At 42.6% G+C, this 18,965-nt stretch overlaps 1 protein-coding gene across 5 annotated transcripts in view; it reads left to right on the top strand.

Annotated features, from left to right (window-relative positions):
- GRAMD1C (GRAM domain containing 1C) overlaps positions 1-18,965 on the top strand; it is a 56,927-nt gene that overhangs the window by 31,159 nt on the left and 6,803 nt on the right. For all 5 annotated transcript variants that reach the window (XM_077341974.1, XM_077341978.1, XM_077341975.1 and 2 more), the window contains exons 7-14: positions 4,952-5,070; positions 6,973-7,096; positions 10,027-10,198; positions 12,734-12,877; positions 14,228-14,346; positions 15,636-15,778; positions 16,340-16,443; positions 18,443-18,619. In XM_077341974.1, the coding sequence (XP_077198089.1) occupies positions 4,952-5,070; positions 6,973-7,096; positions 10,027-10,198; positions 12,734-12,877; positions 14,228-14,346; positions 15,636-15,778; positions 16,340-16,443; positions 18,443-18,619 (1,102 nt within the window). The remainder of the gene's footprint in view (positions 1-4,951; positions 5,071-6,972; positions 7,097-10,026; positions 10,199-12,733; positions 12,878-14,227; positions 14,347-15,635; positions 15,779-16,339; positions 16,444-18,442; positions 18,620-18,965) is intronic.

Here is an 18,965-nt window from a genome sequence, read left to right as displayed (position 1 = left end):
ATAAGTATAGATTCCCAGCGAGGGAAGGACGGGAAGAAAACAAGCATATTGTTTCCTTTGTGGGAGGGGCCCAGAGACTGGGCAGGAGTAAAGCGCAACTTCCAGTTCTGAAAAGAGACCCGCCCACTTGTCAACAGTTCAGAAAGTGCATATGGTAGGAAGCTCTCTCCAAGGCAGACACTTTTTTAAAAGAACGAAAGAAAGCTTGATAACTCTGAAGACCTTTGCCGCTACCGGGTTGGAGCTGATGTGTAAGCAAGTTGACTTTGATCTTGATTAAATTCACCCTTAAAAAGCCTCGAGACAATTTCTAATCTGGCTTGTAAATCATACGGATATGAGGAGAACTCGGCAGCATTTCAGGAAACTCTGAATTAAAAATTTGAATTGCTCCGAACAATTGCCTCATCCCAGGAGTTCACACTGCTGATTTTGCCCTGAGGATTGGTCCAGTTTCCTGAACGGCACCATGAACTTGTCTAAATTATATAAAGTGGTGTTCCTGTCTCCCTCAATCATTTAGAGGTAAACAATGCAAGAATGGGGATGGGTAGCACAAAAGCCTACATAACTATGTATTCTCTTTTTCAGCATTTGTGAGCAAATGTTTATTGTTACTTATGGCTACTGTTTCAGTTTAGCAAGAAAAGAGTCAATCTCTGTGTATGGAAATTGTTTTCTTGTGTTGAAGCTTGTTGTGTGAACATGAAGTTATGGTATAAGTGGTATGTGCTTTTTAAAACGACTTCTACTGGTTCTTGGTAAATTGTTCATCCGCTCAGAGAATTCTGGCTTTTTGAAGAATGAGTTTTGTAGTACTACTGAGGTATTTAATATTACCCCTGTGAGTTTTGCTATGTGATTACTGTGAAAAGGTCTATAGGTTTTGGTTTTCTCTAGCTATAAACCAAAGGAAAAATATACAAGAATCTTAAAAGAGTAAGGCAGGCTATATATAATGTGAATCAAGTTAGGCTGAGCGTGCTTACTGAGCTACAGTTTACCTGCAGCAGTAGGCTTTTGTGCCCGGACGCTGCAGGAAGTTTGTGTGTGAGACAAAGTGGCAGTTGAGCCCTTTGGGTAGCAACAAAGGCAAAGGGAGACAAACTGGGGGTTCCACCTTGGAGCAGGGGGTAGAGCAGTTTGTCTCCACTGTGCTCTGCTTGTATATTTGTTAACAAAGGAAGCATCCAAAGGCACAAGGAAATCAACGCAGGAGCAGTGTCTCTGGAACTTTTCACCAGCTGTATGAAGTGGGTAACACAGGTGGTGAAGGTGGGATATTGTTTCAGCAGAGAGAAACTATAAACAGGGTGTGATTTGAGCCAGGAATGAAGTTAATGATAGCATTCCTGAAAGGAAGTCAGAGTAGTGCTGCTACATTTTTCAAAATTAAAAAATTAAAGCAGCTGTGAAAGGCAACCTGAAACACCAGAGGCTTGCTTATTTCTCACTTACAAAGGGTCAAACACCAAATGCCCAGCTACAGAAGTCAGAGGCCCTGCATTACTTGTGTATTTACCCACCTGCTCTCCTCAAGAAGGGGCCAAAGCAGGCCACATCTGTTCTCCCCTTAGAGATGCCAACTCTGGGTTGGGAAATTCCTGGAGAGTTTAAGGATGGAGCCTGGGAAGCTGGGTTTGGGGATGCCTCCCATTACAGCTCAATTTAAACGGAGCTGGGGGGGGCAGCCCAGGTTTGGTCCCAGTGGTGGTAGCTTTTAGCTCTCAGCCTCCTATGCTGGGGATGCCTCCCCTTACAGCTAAGCCAGATTGGGCTGTGCGGGGGAGGGGAGTGGTTAGACTTCCTCCTGCACAGCCCAACAAAAAGCTGATCCCAGAGGTTTCTCTCTGAGGGTCAGGTGTTTGTCAGACAGTGATTTAGGAACCCAAATCAAAAGCCAAATCAATTCAGCGACTTGCTAGTCAGGTCTTAAATCAAACTAGGCATTTTCAATTCTGGTAAAAATTTAGGGGGAAACCCCGAATCAGCATTGATTCAGGGTTTTTTTTAAAGTTTTGCCCAGCTGAATGCACACTCCTAAGTATAACCCATGATGGAAATGACTCACTTGGAAGGAGAGGAACCAAGATCTGCAATCAAGAGTAATTTTTCTAATCAGTATGTATCCCATGAAGGCTTTACGAAATGGAATCAACCTCTGTGTGTGTATATAGTGCCATCAAGTCACGGTTTACTTATGGCAACTCCTCATCTCCCATCTGAACACTAACCAGCACCAACTCTCTCATAGTTTCTTAGATCTGAGAAGATCAGGCTAGCTGACCATCCTCCCTGGGGAATAGCATAGAAACCTGTGAGCTATGGCAGTAAATCCATAACTGGGGATTTCAAGGGGTCTTGTAAGTCAAGTATTAAAAATTAGAATAAGGACCAAAGAAGAGCTTAGACTTCTGCTGGCAGAAGAATTCCTGCTAGTATTAGTGGGTAAATATCATGCTTCAGTCTTTCTCTAACTTCATCAGTGGAATCTGTTCATGCTTGAAAACTGGCCAGGTGAAAGTGACTTGGTGAGCTTACTATTGTCAAAAACATGTCTAAAACCTAACTTGTACCCATTCTTGAGATTACAGAACACTTTATTTGCCAGTAAAGAAGGAAGCATAGCTTTCTGGAAGCTTGCCCGTCTAACTTCCAGATCTGTTGACCTCTCCATTTAGAAAACTTGGACTTTGGCAAGATGCCCCCATTTTTTAAGGAAGTCGTTTAGTTAGAAGGAAGGTAAAAGTGTATCTCTGTGGGCTGTTGAAAGGTGGAAAAACCAGTAGTGCTTCAAATGTAGATGAAGTTGGTGGGTGTTGGTTTTTAAGTGTCAGCGTGTGAAAGTATTGCTGAACACTCCCCACTATTCTGAGTAGACAATCTAGAGGCATAACTACAGGGTTTAATTTTCTATACAAGAGAGCACTCTGAAGACTTAAGACAGTAATATTTGTTGTATTTTCAAATGTGTGTTTGGAAGAAGTAAACTCCCCTACAGCTGGCAGCAGATTTGCTAGGCCCATTCCACACAAGAATCAATGTGGCCAATTGTTTACACTAAGCAATTCTGGAATTTAAAATAGTAGAATTCGGCGTTATGCATACCTGCCTTTGTAGTTGAATTCAGTAGCATTGCAATAGTTTCCCACAGGTTTCCGGTCTCGCCAAAAATCGCTAGAAAGGAAGCAATTTTTTCTGTGCTTTGTCCCGCCCCTGGCCGTCACTCAAACGAACAGCCAATGGGCGGCCGTTATCATGCTCCCGAAAAGCCCCTTTCCCTTTAAGACAGGTTAAAAAATAAAAAAAAACACATTGCAACGAATCTGCGTTGATCTAGCTGGCAGGTGGTGAATGAGCTGGCGATTCATTATTGCCATGCTCCCCCGAGTGAACCCCCCCCCCCCGGTGCATGGGCACGATTTTCGGCCGAAAATAAAGGGAACTTGCAAACGGGGCTGTGTTGTGCTTGGTGACTTAAAGCAGCTCTGTGGAGGGACTGCAGCCAGAGAAGCCTCGCTGGGAGAATGAAGGCTCGCTGGTTCGTTGTTCTCCGCTCGCTCTGAGAAAAAAAAATGGCGATTGCTTCGCTGGAAGTTCAGAGGAGAGAGCCAGGGGGAGGGACTTTGCTGAAACCGCAACAATGGGAATGCACAGATCTTTTTTGGAACTGTTGCAGATTGCTTGCAAGAGTGTAGTGCTTTTCGGAAGGTGAATCCACTTTTTGGGATTTCCCTTTAAGCGCTACAACGAAGTGCTTTTTGCTGATCGTTTTCAGGAGTGTGGCAGATTGTGTACGACGTCGTGCATAACTGCAAATTAGTAGCAATTACAATTTGCCACACTCCTGCTACATTAAACCTGTGCGGAATGGACCCTAATCTTGAATACAGTTCTCAGAGTGATCCCCCTGTACTTGAAGGTGCTTTATGTTCTAACAGCCTCAGCTCCTCTCTGCATCTTGGTCCTGATTCAATTGAAATTGTAAAATGGCTGAAACTTTCATTCTTTGTCCCTTTGCCATAATTTAACAGCTGTGCTAGATTCTACCATTGATCCATTTAGTAGTGAATGCTGCTTTGACACAATGGCTAAACTAATGTCCCTACGGGAGCTACAAAGATAATATGGTGGCCATAACATTTATTTGTTGTTGTTTCCTATCAGTCCCCATGTTCAGAGAGTTACTACCTCAGAACATGGATGGTTCCATTCAATCATGGTGAATTCCACAAGGCAATTATTCTTTGGATGCAGAAATATTTCATTTGGGTGCAGAAATATTTCATTTGAGTGCTTAATGCCAGTCAAGTCCATTGATATATTAGATATATTAGCTGGATAGCACGAAACACATCCTTATCCAATGTTCCTCTTAATATTTGTGAAAAAGCCTAGTGGGTGGAACATGTCCTGGGTGCCCGAGTTGGAATAGAGTTTAGTATTAGCTGCCTGCACCCTGATTGGCCCTGCCCCTGCAGCTCCCACCCTCCATCTCTGGACTCTAGCCTCTTTGCTCTCAGACATGCCTCAGTGCCTGGAGTCAGCAGCAGGTAAGGGGAGAGGGCCCTGGGCAAAGGGTCCTGGTGGAGGGCCTGCTAATGCTAACGAGGGCCTCCCGATCTGCTAGCCTGGGCCTGCTGATGACTGCCTGCTAAGGAGCTTTGTCCCAGACCTGCCAACGAGGTGGCCAGCTCCCGCCCGCCCCACTTGATCTGGCTGCAAGCTGCTCTGGAGTCCGAGTGGCCCAAATCCATCTTAAACTGCCTGGGTGGGGCCAGGGGCCCTTTCAAGACATGTTCTTAGGAACGGGCTTTGAAGCTAGTTTTAAATAATGGTCAATTAGGAGCCCTTCAAGTGTATTTTATTACTTCTCTTTAAATAGTGTCTGACTTTAAAAGATGAACCATGACTACTGACCAAATGTATGTAAATGTTTTCTGTTTTGCAGAGACTGAAAAAGCAGGAATTCTGGCAAATTGTGCAGCAAAGCTATGGCTCTGAGCTGGGCTTGAACACTGAAGAAATGGAAAATTTTTATTCATCATCTGAGGAGAATGGACAGTCTAGGTAAGGTGGTATTAGACAACAACTCTTAACAGGTGTAGCTGGAATTTCTGCATCCTTGGGGAAATCCCTTGGGTATTCCATCAATTATGATTTTGTACATTAATCTACAAGAAAGAGATACGAAAAACATTCTGATGAGGATTGAATATATTTTGGGAGGCCTACAATGCTAAAGGTAGCTGAGACTCAGAGAGAAGAAAAGGTGAGGGAAGGGAAATTAATTGCTTCAAGTTTTATTAAAGTACTTTTAGCCACAAGACTGCTTGTCAGTGGCCTCACTGCCCACCTCCCCCCACAGTTTTTAGTTAGCATTCGGTAAAATGAGTTAGCGGTGCAGTTACTATATCTTTTATTGGTACAACACAGGGAACACATTTTGCCAATTTTAACAGAACTATATGAGCTTTCAGTTACCTTAAAATCCTTAAAATATTTGGTCAGGGCTGCCAGTATTGAGTGTGGGGGAGTGGGTGTAAGGTGCAGCACCTACCATAGAGTTTTGCCCAGAAGCCAGAGGATCATCTCTGACATATTGATGTCAGATGACATTCTGTGTTATGTCAGCACATTGGGAAGCTTCCAACCACACCCCCAAATCCTCCCCCTGCCATCAGCCTGCTTCCATATGGCAACCCTACTTAGACTTAAGGTGGTATTTTTTTAACTGATGGATTTTTGCCCCAAGATTTTTCATTGGTCTCATTTACCAGTGGTTCTCCTGCAGCTTATATCATTTTTGCTGATTCTGTTAAATGTGTGACATTTTTCATTATGGTTTTATGGTGTTAATGGAGATCCATAAGCTGGCTGAAGAAATTTTAGCTGCGAGTACAGGATATATTTTAGCTGCAAGTACAGTTGGCTTGAAACTCAACATCAAGAAAACAAAGATCATGACATCCGGCCGTCTCAATTCCTGGAAATAGATGGGGAAGAAATGGAGATAGTGACAGATTTTATTTTCCTGGGCTCCAAGATCACTGCAGATGGGGATTGCAGCAAAGAAATTAAAAGACACTTGCTCCTGGGGAGGAAAGCTATGGCAAATCTAGACAGCATCCTAAAAAGCAGAGACATCATCCGACAGAGAATGAGGTGGCTAGATGGAGTAACTGAAGCAGTAGGTGCAAACTTAAATGGACTCCGGGGAATGGTAGAGGACAGGAAAGCCTGGAGGATCATTGTCCATGGGGTCGCGATGGGTCGGACATGACTTCGCACCTAACAACAATAACAACAGGATATATGCTTAGATCCAGGGACTTCTCTGTGACCTCGCTATTCTTCATCCACTGTGGTGGCCTATACAATGGCAGAAGAGAAGTGTGAGGGGAATAAAAGCATATGACCAAAGGCTGTCCAATGGCCAGAGCCAAATGTAAGAGGGGCAATGTCATAGGCATTTAACGGGCCCACAAGCAGCTGATCATAGCATATCAGCTGCTTGGCACTATCTCCCCCCCCCCCCAGACATTTCATTAAATGGGCCTAATATCCACATTATGATTTGGCCACCAATGAGTTGGCCCATTTAAAGTGCAGGGATTGGCGATGCACTCAGGTTCAAAAAGTACCCAAATCAGCATTGATTTGGATATTTTTTGGCTTATCCAAACCAAATCCCTAGCGTAGTATAGAGAGAAAATCTGTCCCCTTAGTGGACACTTTTCATCAGGGAGTTCTTTGCATTGAGAAAACTTGAAAAGGCTACTGGGTGTTAGGAAAGGCAACAGGTAAATGGAAAGGGCCATATACTTGATGTCCGAAGGGTATTTCTTTGTTCATATACCATGCAGGATTGATCTGAATAATTGAAGAGACCACCAAGTTTATTATAGAAGCCACACATTTTATGTAATAAAGTGTGAATTAACTGTGCAACTGTCTTTCTGGCCCTAACAGATCTAGCCTTTGTGATGAATCTGTGGAGAAAGATGAAAAGCCATCTAAAGCCATGGATGTAATTCAAGAGCCCATCATTCAGATACTTGAAACTGAGTCTCTTAATGGAAATGTGCTAACAGTAGTAAGTTGCTACGGAGTCTTTTTTATGTTAACATTTGAATATACAACATAAGTGGAAATACTGGTTTTGGGAAGAGGCCATGTAGCTCAGTGCATATCTTACATGCAGAGAAAGTCTGTGGATCAATCCCTGACATCTTCAGATAGGGATCTCTAGTAGCAGATATTGGAAAAGACCTATGTCTTATGCTCCTGAGTTATTGCCGGTTAGAATTTTTCTTGGTCTATTGAATCAGGCCTGACACAAGATAGTTTCATGTATCAGTGTAGTTTTTATCTGTAATTATTTCTGCTTGAGAGAGAATTTCTGTGATCTATTTTTTGTCCATGTAGATCCAGTTTAAAACATTTCTGGCCAGAAACCCACTTATAGATCTCTCACAGTTATTGTTGTTGTTGTTGCGAAGTCGTGTCCGACCCATCGTGACCCCATGGACAATGATCCTCCAGGCCTTCCTGTCCTCTACCATTCCCCGGAGTCCATTTAAGTTTGCACCTACTGCTTCAGTGACTCCATCCAGCCACCTCATTCTCTGTCGTCCCCTTCTTCTTTTGCCCTCAATTGCTCCCAGCATTAGGCTCTTTTCCAGGGAGTCCTTCCTTCTCATGAGGTGGCCAAAGTATTTGATAGAGTCTGGAAATCTGCTTTCCCTTTTTTCTGATTTCTATTGAACATATAGGGCCAGACTAAACATGGCAGTGAACTTGTAGTGGCCACACATTCACCTTTACCATTGTAAGGTGATTTAAAAATGCTGCAACAGGGATTGTGCCCACAGCATGGAGCTCTTCCCACCCTCTTGTGATTTTCAAGAGGAAAAATAGCTGCTGTGGGCATGGGGCTGCCACTGTTTTGGCATTGGAAAGAACAAGGGGTGAAGAGCTCTGTGCCATGGGCTGTATCAGGTCAACATTTTAAAATAATTTCAAAGTGAGGATGATGGACTTATGGGCACCACAATTCCTCCACCACATTTAGTTTGGTTCATATGTAATGACATCCCTTCAAATGAATTATTCAAGTAATAAGAAGTTTCATTAATAATTTATCAGATCTCTGAGAGTGTATGTAAGCAGTGGAATTTCTTCATGATCCTCAGAAGTTTAGAATTTATTGTCTTAATCACTGTGAACAAATGTCCAAATTTGAGTTGAGAGGAGTGGAATGTGTTGACATACCGGAAGGACTAGAGTTCTTGAAATGAGTTCTTGAGTCTAAATGGGTAACTATATTTTCAAATAAAATCAGAGTCCAGTAGCACCTTTAAGACCAACAAAGATTTATTCAAAGCGGGAGCTTTCGAGTGTAAGCACTCCTTGTCAGGTGCTACTGGACTCTGATTTTGTTGTGCTACTATTGTGCTACTTCAGACCAATTTGGCTACTCATCTTTATACAGCTTTTGCTGTATTCATATTTAACTAACGGCTGAGTAGGCGGGGCCAGTCTGAGTGAGGGGCCAATAGGAAGATATAATAATAATAATAATAATAATAATAATAATAATAATAATAATAATAGTTGTTGTTGTTGTTGTTGTTGTTGTTGTAAATTTAAAAAGGTGCGAAGCACCTTCCAATTGGCCCTTCACCAGGACAGACAGCAGTTCTAGCCAACCGGGTGAGGGCACAATCTAGGCCCTCACCAGCACAGGCCAGAAAGGCTTCTAGGCCCTCACCAGGACTAGGCCCACACCAGGACAGACTTTGAGGCCCTCACCAGGCCAGGCCAGAAAGCTACGGGGAAGCAGCAGGACACCGTGAGTAAAGACAGAGGCCTTCCCCTCGGGCCTAGAAGCACACCATGGCCTTGAAGAGGCCCAGGGTATGCTTCTAGGCTTGAGCGAAAGGCCGCGCCGACGCCAGGGGGGAAGGGGGAAGCAGGCCTTTCCCTCAGGCCTAGAAACACATGAGGGGGGCTCTTTCAAAGTCCGCTCTCACAAATGGGCTTTGAATGTAGTTTGAATTTATATTTTCAAATGTTTAACTGGCGCCTTGAAACATTTAGGCAACAATTATCTACTGGAATGCCTTATGTTTTATGATTTAGTATTGAATTGAGATTTCTTTTCCAACTAATAAATAGAATAAATAAGTTCACAGAAACATACTATAGATTTTCTTAAATTGTTTAATTTATTTTCATTACACATTGCCCTTTGGCAACAACACAGTTTACCCTTTTGGGCTCTTTTTTCAGCTTGTATGAGCCAGGGCAACAGGCTCTGAGCTTGTGATTGGCTAGCTACAGCTGAGTAAGCTTTTGAAGTCTTTTCTCAATGTTGTTTCAGCATTTAGAGCCTCATCTGTTACTCATCTTAGAGCAGGTTTTCTCAGCAAGGGCTTGGTGAAGGGTTTCTCAAATGGTTGGGAGTCAATTAATGGTTTATATATTTTTTGTTGAACATTTATTGGGTGATATGACCATATATGGTCATGTAAACCTGCCTCACCTCCCCAAATGGCCAATGATGGGCCTCGAGGGGGGTGGGGAGGGGCCCCAGGTGGGAAGGAAAGGGACCCCGAGTGGGCGTGTACACAGCTATGCTTCCTAACCATATTCTGTACTACCGTGCCACTTCTGAGGTTTCTCTAAGCCTGAAGAATGTTTCAGGAGTTTCTCAATGATAAAAAATGTTGAGAAAGGCTGACTTAGAGCCTTGTTTTCTCTGTTGGTCACAATGACATCCATAAACATGGCAACCAGCGGTTGCTGGGTTCCACTACTGGGAATATACCTTTATATACATTTGTCTTAATTGTTCAGTAACTAGTTGGGCCACGTATTGTTGCACAATATAGGACTGAAACTGAGAAGTCTGGCACTGCAGATCATCATGAGGCGTACTGAGCAATAGTAGCTTGCAAAATAAGGTGTGGAGCCTATGAGCATGCTTAATATTCTAATCACTGCTTGTGATTCTTTCTCTAGGATGCTGAGCCAGAAGAATCTCACTGTGATAGATCAGAGAGAAGGAGTTCTCTGAGGTCATCACAAAGGAAGTCAGCTGATTTAGCACAACGCAAACATTCAGGGCAGCTACCAGACCTAAATGAGAATTTTTCTCCTGAGAAGAGCAGTCCCTCAGAAAGTGATGGTGAAGGTAAATGATTTCTTTCATATTTATAGTCCTTCAAATCTGATCCCAAGGAAAAATTATAATAATCAGGATCAAATATGAAATCTATGGATCTGTATTTAGTCAGCACTAAACAGTCAGGCCTTTCTTGAAGTCCCACTGGGCCATATCCAGTCTACACCATTGTTTATACCAGCATAGACTAACTTATGGTGTTATGCACTCACCAGTAGCACTGTAAACAGAATATTGTATTAGACTCAACAGCTAACACAGCAGCACCAATATCATAGTCATTGCCATCCACTGTGATGTTATGCCCCCTGACAGTGCCCTCATATTAGCTCTGCTTCCCCTCCACTAACAGCTTCTTTGTGGCCTTGCCCACTCCAGCCAACACCAACTGGAAAGGGGTCTCCCAGGGCTTGTCAAGGTATCCACACAGTAGGCTGCTTCTCTCCCTTCTCTCTCTCTCTCTCTCCCTCTCTCTCTCTCTCTCTCTCTCTCCCTCACCTTTGGGTAGATAGTTGTGGTGGATGGGCAGGCAGGGCTTTCTTTCTTTCTTTCTTTCTTTCTTTCTTTCTTTCTTTCTTTCTTTCTTTCTTTCTTTCTTTCTTTCTTTCTTTCTTTCTTTCTTTCTTTCTTTCTTTCTTTCTTTCTTTCTTTCTTCCTTCCTTCCTTCCTTCCTTCCTTCCTTCCTTCCTTCCTTCCTTCCTTCCTTCCTTCCTTTCCTTCCTTTCCTTCCTTCCTTCCTTCCTTCCTTCCTTCCTTCCTTCCTTCCTTCCTTCCTTCCTTCCTTCCTTCCTTCCTTCCTTCCTATGCTGCCACTTCTCCAGGGAATTGAAATCCTGTAAGGTAGTTGGGATACCAATTTAATCTTGAAAACTTGGATGGTCACAGATACAAATTGACCACCTTTCACATAGATTAAATGTGCATCTGCAGAAATACTGCACTTGCACCAATTACTTGATCACCCTATCACAAAACCCATATTGCTGCAATCCTGGAGGTTGACTTGGCACCCAATCCTCTTATTATCATATTTTTATTTTAAACTCCTAATTAGTTAACAAATGCAATTTTACATGTTCCGCATGGCCATACCAGTTAATGTTAGTTTCTGAGTGCAATGAACCTAAAACTACCGTAATCAAAACAGTAGACCTGCTGGAGAACTAGACATTTGGGACTGCATTGACTTGCATCATCCATCACAAGGTTCCATATTTGCCACATCTTGATACTGTAAGACAGTGGTCCCCAACCTTTTTATCACCGGGGACCACTCAACGCCGGGGACCACTCAATGCCTTTTACTGAGGCCCGGTGGGGGGGGTAGTTTACTCCTCTACTCTTAACCACTGCCCTAACGCTCTCTGATCACTATGGTAATGTTTAAACATCCCTTCAAAATAAGATACAGACACGCCACAACAATGAATACAAGGAACATTTTATTTTCACTCATGAAAATATTCACTATTTTAACTCATGACAATGACAAATCAACGGGAACCCTGAGCTTGTTTCTCTGCAACAAGATAGTCCCATCTGGGAGTGATGGGAGACAATGACACACGAAGTGTGTTGTAAAGGGCCGGGGGGGGGGAGAGGGCGTCCTTCGGGGCCCACGTCCAACTAGTCGACGGACCACATGTGGCCCGCAGCCCACAGGTTGGGGATCACTACTGTAAGAGACTGTAATTCTTAACCTATGATGGCCTAGAAAACACTGAGTCATCTTGGAATCTCCGATACACTGTTCATGTTTCAGCTGTCGTCATAATAGCTTGTTTCCATGTGAGGGGAAAAATGTCATTTGACCATCGCTGGCTTTGGTAGTCTGTGACAAGTTGGGCTTAATTGTTGAGCTGTGGAATTTGTAACCTGAAGTCTTGTTTGGTGTAGTGGTTAGGAGTGCGGACTTCTAATCTGGCATGCCAGGTTCGATTCCACACTCCCCCACATGCAACCAGCTGGGTGACCTTGGGCTTGCCACGGCACTGATAAAGCTGTTCTGACTGAGCAGTGATATCTAGGCTCTCTCAGCCTCACCCACCCCACAGGGTGTCTGTTGTGGGGAGAGGAATGGGAAGGCGACTAAGCCGCTTTGAGCCTCCTTCGGGTAGGGAAAAGCGGCATATAAGAACCAACTCTTCTTCTTCTTCTTCTTCTTGTTCCTTCTTTGAGTTTTACATTTATTTTATATTATTTTGATATTTGATTCTGTTTGTGGAAGTTATTTTGAACCTGAAGAGAGCAGATAAATTCCTAAATACATAATATCTACAGCAGTGATGTAGCAGCTTTGCATTGGGCTCTTTTAAATTCATTCATCCATTGCTACAATAAATTCCTACTCAGACTTTTCTGGCTCTTTCAGATAGTAGTATACAGCTCTACAGTGCTTCCTCCATTTTAAGGGTGCCAAGTCAACCTTCAGGATTGCAGCAATCTCTGATATGAGCATGTATTGTCATTTTGTTACGTTTTATTGTGTGGTATCTTCCATATTTTTACCTCTTCACTGTATGTTTTCTTCCCACCAACTCCCAGATGAGAAGACCATCCCAGAGGATGACCTCCATGGGAAAATCTTTGTTAATCGGGTTTTTCATATTGGTGCAGACAGAATGTTTGAGATGCTTTTCACCAATTCCCATTTCATGCAGAGATATCAGAACAGTAGAAATATAACCGGTAAGTATTCCATTTAGTATTTGTGGTGAAAGAAATTTCCAACTCATCGCTTGGAAAAATCAGTTTATTGCTAAATACTATCTTTGTATCCAGTAGCAGCTCTATGATACATTAATCTTGAGCAGTGGCTAGTTGTTGTTAATCACGTATAACCCAAGGAGTAAAATAATTTTGCAACTGTTAAGAGTTCTTTTTGTATCACTCTCAGAAAGTAAAAGAATTCAAGTGGGTAGCTGTTTTGTCTGAAGACGCAGAGCAAAATCTGAGTCCAGTGGCACCTTAAGTCCAACAACCCTTTCTTTCTGCCTGTCGACTCTTCTTGGAGATAGGACCTATGGTGTGCCTCCAAAAATGTGTAGTTAGGATCTCTGTCCACCCAGAGGAGCATCGCCTAATTCACAGATGCCCTGTAAATAATGGTGCCTGCTTGCACCTTTCTTTTAATTGCACCCTCCATTCCAGCATTTTGTGGCCTCCATCACCTCTCCTCCAGAAACACTGGATGTTATTATTTTTTTAAAAACACCCTAGGTTATTGTATTACAATGCTACTACTTTTTTTTTAGTACTTAGAAACAGAAGTACTTAGTACTTAGAAAACAGAAAGTGGTGGGAGGCTGCTGCTGGGGGCATGACTACGTGCTCCCAAGTGCATTCAGCCAGATGGACACAACTCCCATACAACCAGCCCTCTTCGGCAGGAAAGCAGCGGGACTGGTCGTAGAATAGAAAAAGGGCTCCTGCCACTGCTGTCATGGCAGACTCCATGGAAGACAGTGCTGATGAAGACAATGTACCATACTAATAAAATGGGGGGCGGGCAAGCGGACAACTGTTTTTCTTGAAGATGTGTTCAGAGGAAGCCAAACCCCAGCAATGTTGTCACCATCTCAAGGATACATCTTAGGCTTAGCTGGAGGCTGTGCAGTTTGGAGAGGTGATGATAGGCACAAGACATGTCTTTAGCCTTTGTCTGCACTGCTAGTCCTATGTGGCAGCACTTGTATTGCTTGGGTGCCAAGTAAAATTATGTGGTATGCTGCTATTGGCACACATGCCAGGTGATTACCTACCTCAGCTTTAGAGAGACAGATTTCAGGAATGTGACATTGTTATCAGTGGCAGCTCTGGTTTGTCATTAGGTGTAGTTTTGCACTTTAATGATTATGTATTGAAGTGGAGCTAAACATTGGATATTGGGAATGATCACATGTTGGGCTGACATATGGATGGAGATGTGTGATGCAGTCTTCTACAGTTTTGCATTCTCAAACCATTGTGGCATGTTTAAGGACAATTATACTATTGTGTAAATTGCTAGAAATTAATCATGACGTTTGTTGTGCCTAGATACAGTACAGACTCCTTGGTGCAGAGATGCTGGAGGGAATCAGCTGAGGACCATGACATACACTCTTGGGCTCAAAAATCCACTAATTGGGAAATTCACAAGTGTAACTGAAAAGCAGGTGCCTAATTTACTTGCTTATGTTTATATCTGAAGAGAGAAAAAAGAATTTGCTAAGACACAACTGGCCAGCACCTCAATCACTGTCTACCATTTTCTCAATTACTTTTTTGCATCTAGGCTGGCAGATGGTGGGCTAGTTGGCATTCTTGGAAGGGTTGCATCTAGAGGCCTGTCCACTTCCAGGGGCACATGGCTGGAGTCTGGGGCATTTTCTAGAGTTGCTCCCTTTCCCCAGCAAGACCTTTGGGGGAGCCTCAGTAAAGCAAGGGGGAGAAGGGAAGTTACATTCATCCAATTTGCTCTCTGCTGATGCCATCAGGATCTTCCCACATTCACCTGAGAAGGACACTTGCTCTTCCTCCTTGGCTCTCATCTGGGCTGCCCTTAAGGGTCTCCCCAAGAAAGGGGCATTCTTGGGCTTCTCTGCTGCCTTTGCTGTATGAGTTGGGCCATTCCACCTGGCAGGACTTGGGGCCAATGGAGTGCTATTGTAGGCCTTTCCATCCTGAGTCCGTCCTCCCTGAGAACTTTCAAAGGCCCTTATGCTGGACCTGAGAAGGACAATGCTTTTTTTTCCCCACCCTTCTTTCTAGCATGCTGTGGCCTTGGAAGCCTGGGGGATGTCTTGCTTACTGCAGAGCCAGCCCTGGCACCTCCTTTCTGCTTCCTCCTGCCTTGTCCTGCTCCACAGGGGCTGCTGCTATCTCTGGCATGTCAGGAGGCTGTTTCCTGAGTTGCATTGCTCCCAGCTACCCTGTGTGTTGCTTTGCTACATTTGCTTTTGGGCCTCTCTGCTCCTCCAGCACTCTTGTGAGCCCCTGCTAGTCTTCGCTGAGCTGGCAGACCTATTGCTGTCATCTGCCACTATGGGCTGGGACTGGGTATGTGTGCAAAGGATGATCTCTCTGTTGTAATATATAGGGAGGGGGAGGGATAAAATCCACAACAGCCTCCAGTTGCCAATTTCTAGTCCAGAAAACATATGGGATACTTTTGCTCAGATGGCAACGGCTGTGATGAACTTTAGTCTCCACCCCACTGAACTGCAATATGTAAACTACTCAGTAAGAAGCAAAACACTATGGCATATGCTTACATGCCTTTTTTGCAGTTGTATTTCACCTATCCTTGGGGACGGGGTCTGCATTCTGTCCATGCTTCTAAGCTTTTTTTGATGTTTGTTTGTTTGTCCTGTCCTTTATTCACTTGGCAATCCGTATTCCAAAAAATGTATACTGAAAAGGAGCAGAAACTGTATACTGAACATGTTATCTCTTTTTAAAATAGGTCCTGCATAAACAAAGCCACAAAGGTCTTATGTATCGGGTAGATGCAGACGTGTTCACGCATGATGTGCCCTACCATGATTACTTCTACACTGTGTATACTTATTGCATCACCCATATGTCCAGTCAGAAATGCAGACTGCGGTGAGCCTTTTCGTTTTGTCATGTGAGAGGCTGTGCAAAATTGCTGAGGAGCAAAAGTACAGTCCAACTGGCTCTTCTGCCCAAATTTCCTTGTGGCAAGAATGAAAGAAGATGGCATAAAAATGCCATCCATTTCTGTTTCCATTGTTGGTTGGAATATGATGATCTCAACAAATTGACACTGACTCCTGTTTTTTCCCTGGCGATTGAATGCATTCCTAAACAGGAGCTGTGAGACTTTCCCAACTGCCAGTTCAGTGGAATTTTCTTAATAAATTACTGTAAGATACAAAACAGGCTTTTAAAGTGGATGGGCATATGCAGGCATCAATCAAAGTACCCCTTACTGCATTGAGCTATTTAGAGACTGTGCATTTCCTCCTTCAACTTTCAGTGTGGGTACACAAAATGTCACTGCAGCGACTGTGCCTTTTGCTTCCTTGTGCAGCTTGCTGCTTTAAAGTACAAAGAATGAGAAATTGCTCTCAGACTGAGTGAAAAGGCAAGACTTCTGCTCTTATGTTCTGCCGTATTGCTAGCTGCATTCTTCTTTCACTGCAGGGTTTCCTCGGATGTGAAATATAAAAAGCAACCATGGGGACTTGTCAAGACCATAATAGAGAAAAATACATGGGGTGGGTTCCAAGAAAGTTTTCAGCTTCTTGGTAAGTGTTGGATTTCTATAGTCAAAAGTCAAAGTGGTGCTTGTCCTGCTCCTTGATGATGGATCCAAACTGGGTGAAACTTGATTGTAAACTTTATTTAGGGGTTAAATTCCAACTATTCTGAGGGTTAATGGGGAAAAGCGAAAAGGGTAACATGCAGATTCATAGGTGAAGTATATTTACTATACACTAGACATGTATCTCTGTAGGTAGCATGACCAATAGCAAAATGATTTAAAGGTACAGAGAGAGGATACTGTGTGACTTTTGACATTCCAGATTATACTTTAAGAAATTAAATTACAGCCTGGATCAGGCTTTTGGACTCATTTGAGTACTTAAAAACCCATAATACCAAACTCTTCACCAATCTTCTTTTATGTCTCTCAGTTCCGAACTCCCCAACTTAACACAGTCTACTGTAATTAAACCTCAGGCCCAACGTAAATATAAGTGAAATTTTCTCTCTGGAATATTTCCTTTTCTCTTTAAAATGATAACCAAATATTCCAAGTTTCCTCCATGTTTTTTCTCCCTCTCCCAAACTGTTGTATTTGCCGGAACTATTGTCAGCTGCTCTGAATGCTGATCTTATTCAGTGCCAGCAATATTTCTGGGATCCCTGCCCAGAGTTACTATAAACAGAACTAGCTTTGGCCAGGTCAGACACAGAGCAAACACCAAAGCATGAAAGCCCAATATCAATAGAAACTACATCACCATTTTTCAAATGAGTAGAAAGATTTCTCTACTAGGCCTGAGACATCATTCTTTGTTCTGGAGGCCTCTGACCCTGTAGATTTTTTACATACATCAGGCTTGTTAGAATCCATATGTCTAACACAGGTTTGTATTTACATTTATGTTGCACAAACATGGTGTGGAACAGCGGTTACTTTTCTGATGAAAATAATCACTGCATCACATGTCAGATATGGAGCATTTAAACCCAACACCAGGGTGGAAGGGGCTGTGGCTTAGTGCTTTGATATCTACTTGACATACAGACTATCCCATGTTCAACCCTGGCCTCTCCAGTTTAAAAGGCCAGGTATCAGGTGATGTGGAAATCCTCTGCAAGACCCTGGAGATCTGCTGCCAGTCTGAGTAGATCATAATGAAGTAATGATGTGATTCTGCATAGAGCACCTTCCTGGTTCCAATTATACGTTTGTCATTTGTAATGGTTTCAGTTCATTAAACTGCTTGCGATAACCTGGACATGAGGACCATAACTGAGCCTGTGATAGAATTTTGTTCCCATTTTCCATAATCATATGTGTACTAACTGAACATTCTGCATACAAAGTAGATGTCTTACTGCTGAACCATGACTCCTACCATAATCAAACTCCATTTATTGTGGGTAAATTCAGTTTCTTATCTAGCCTATACTTTTCTTTGGCATCCTTAAGTCTAACAAGAAATTATAGCTTACTGTTATATGAAGGAAGCCTGGAGGACCCTTGGCCTCTTACCCTAATATTACCTGCAAGAACTAGATTAAAGCAGCATCATTTGTGGGAAACTCCAGTTTATCAGGCTTTCAAATTACGAAACATAGATTGAAGTACAGCAAAGCGAGCAATAATTTGTTCCAAAAGCATAAAGTTTTAGTTAGATTGCTTCATGTGAGAACTGAAAAGAAGGTGGAAATTTGAGGATACTCTTGAGCTTCTTCTATAATGATAAACTGTAGATTGTTTTTACATTAGAATCATGCCTGTGTGAGACTTTAAACTTACTGTTGCTATCTGATATTGGTCCAGTAAAAAAAAAAAAAAACTTGCCTCAAAAAACTTGACTCCATATGGCTTCTGGAAATGCAACATTTGTTTTACCAATGTATTACATACTGTTTTCTCCTGTCAGAGGTAACCATTTAAAGACAGTGATAAACACCAAGACAAAATATATAAATAGTCAATTGTCTGAATTTCTTTGGTTTAAGGTCAAATGGAAAAAGTAGTAGAAGAATAATAGAATTTCTCTATTACAGAATCAGAACTGCTCATGGAAGCATACGCAATAAACAAACCAATAGAGGATCCAGCAAAACTTGGTGTCTTGAGGAGGAGGAAATGGACTTTGCAACGGAACATTGGGGAGATCCTTCCTAAACGCTCCTCACAGTATTCTGCTGGAGATGCAGGTTTGCCTTCTCGTGCTGATACAGGTGAGCACAACAAAAAGGAGTATTTGTTTTGGCTGTGAACTGATTTCAAGGACTTTGATGGCTGGGTGTTTATGAGATCCACATGTTTATGTAGCACATCTTTTCCTGACTCTTACCTTTACATGTGTTGAAGATATGGGATATCTCCTAGTTATATGTAGGCAATGAAATGCTGATAAAGCAAGCAGGTGTACAAAATGGTTTCATTTCATTACTTTCTTGTATATGTTATGCTTCCTTTTCAATGCTGAATTGTGGGTTTTAGCAGCAGATAATGTTTTGGCTAGATAGATACAATAGATGATTTAGTAGCATTCATCAGGTAAAGCAGAATACATTTAATGAG

The sequence above is a fragment of the Paroedura picta genome, chromosome 6, assembly GCF_049243985.1.
Source record: "Paroedura picta isolate Pp20150507F chromosome 6, Ppicta_v3.0, whole genome shotgun sequence".
NCBI lineage: Eukaryota > Metazoa > Chordata > Lepidosauria > Squamata > Gekkonidae > Paroedura > Paroedura picta.
The sequence above is the reverse complement of the archived record's forward strand: the minus strand, read 5'-3'. Positions and strand labels throughout refer to the sequence as shown.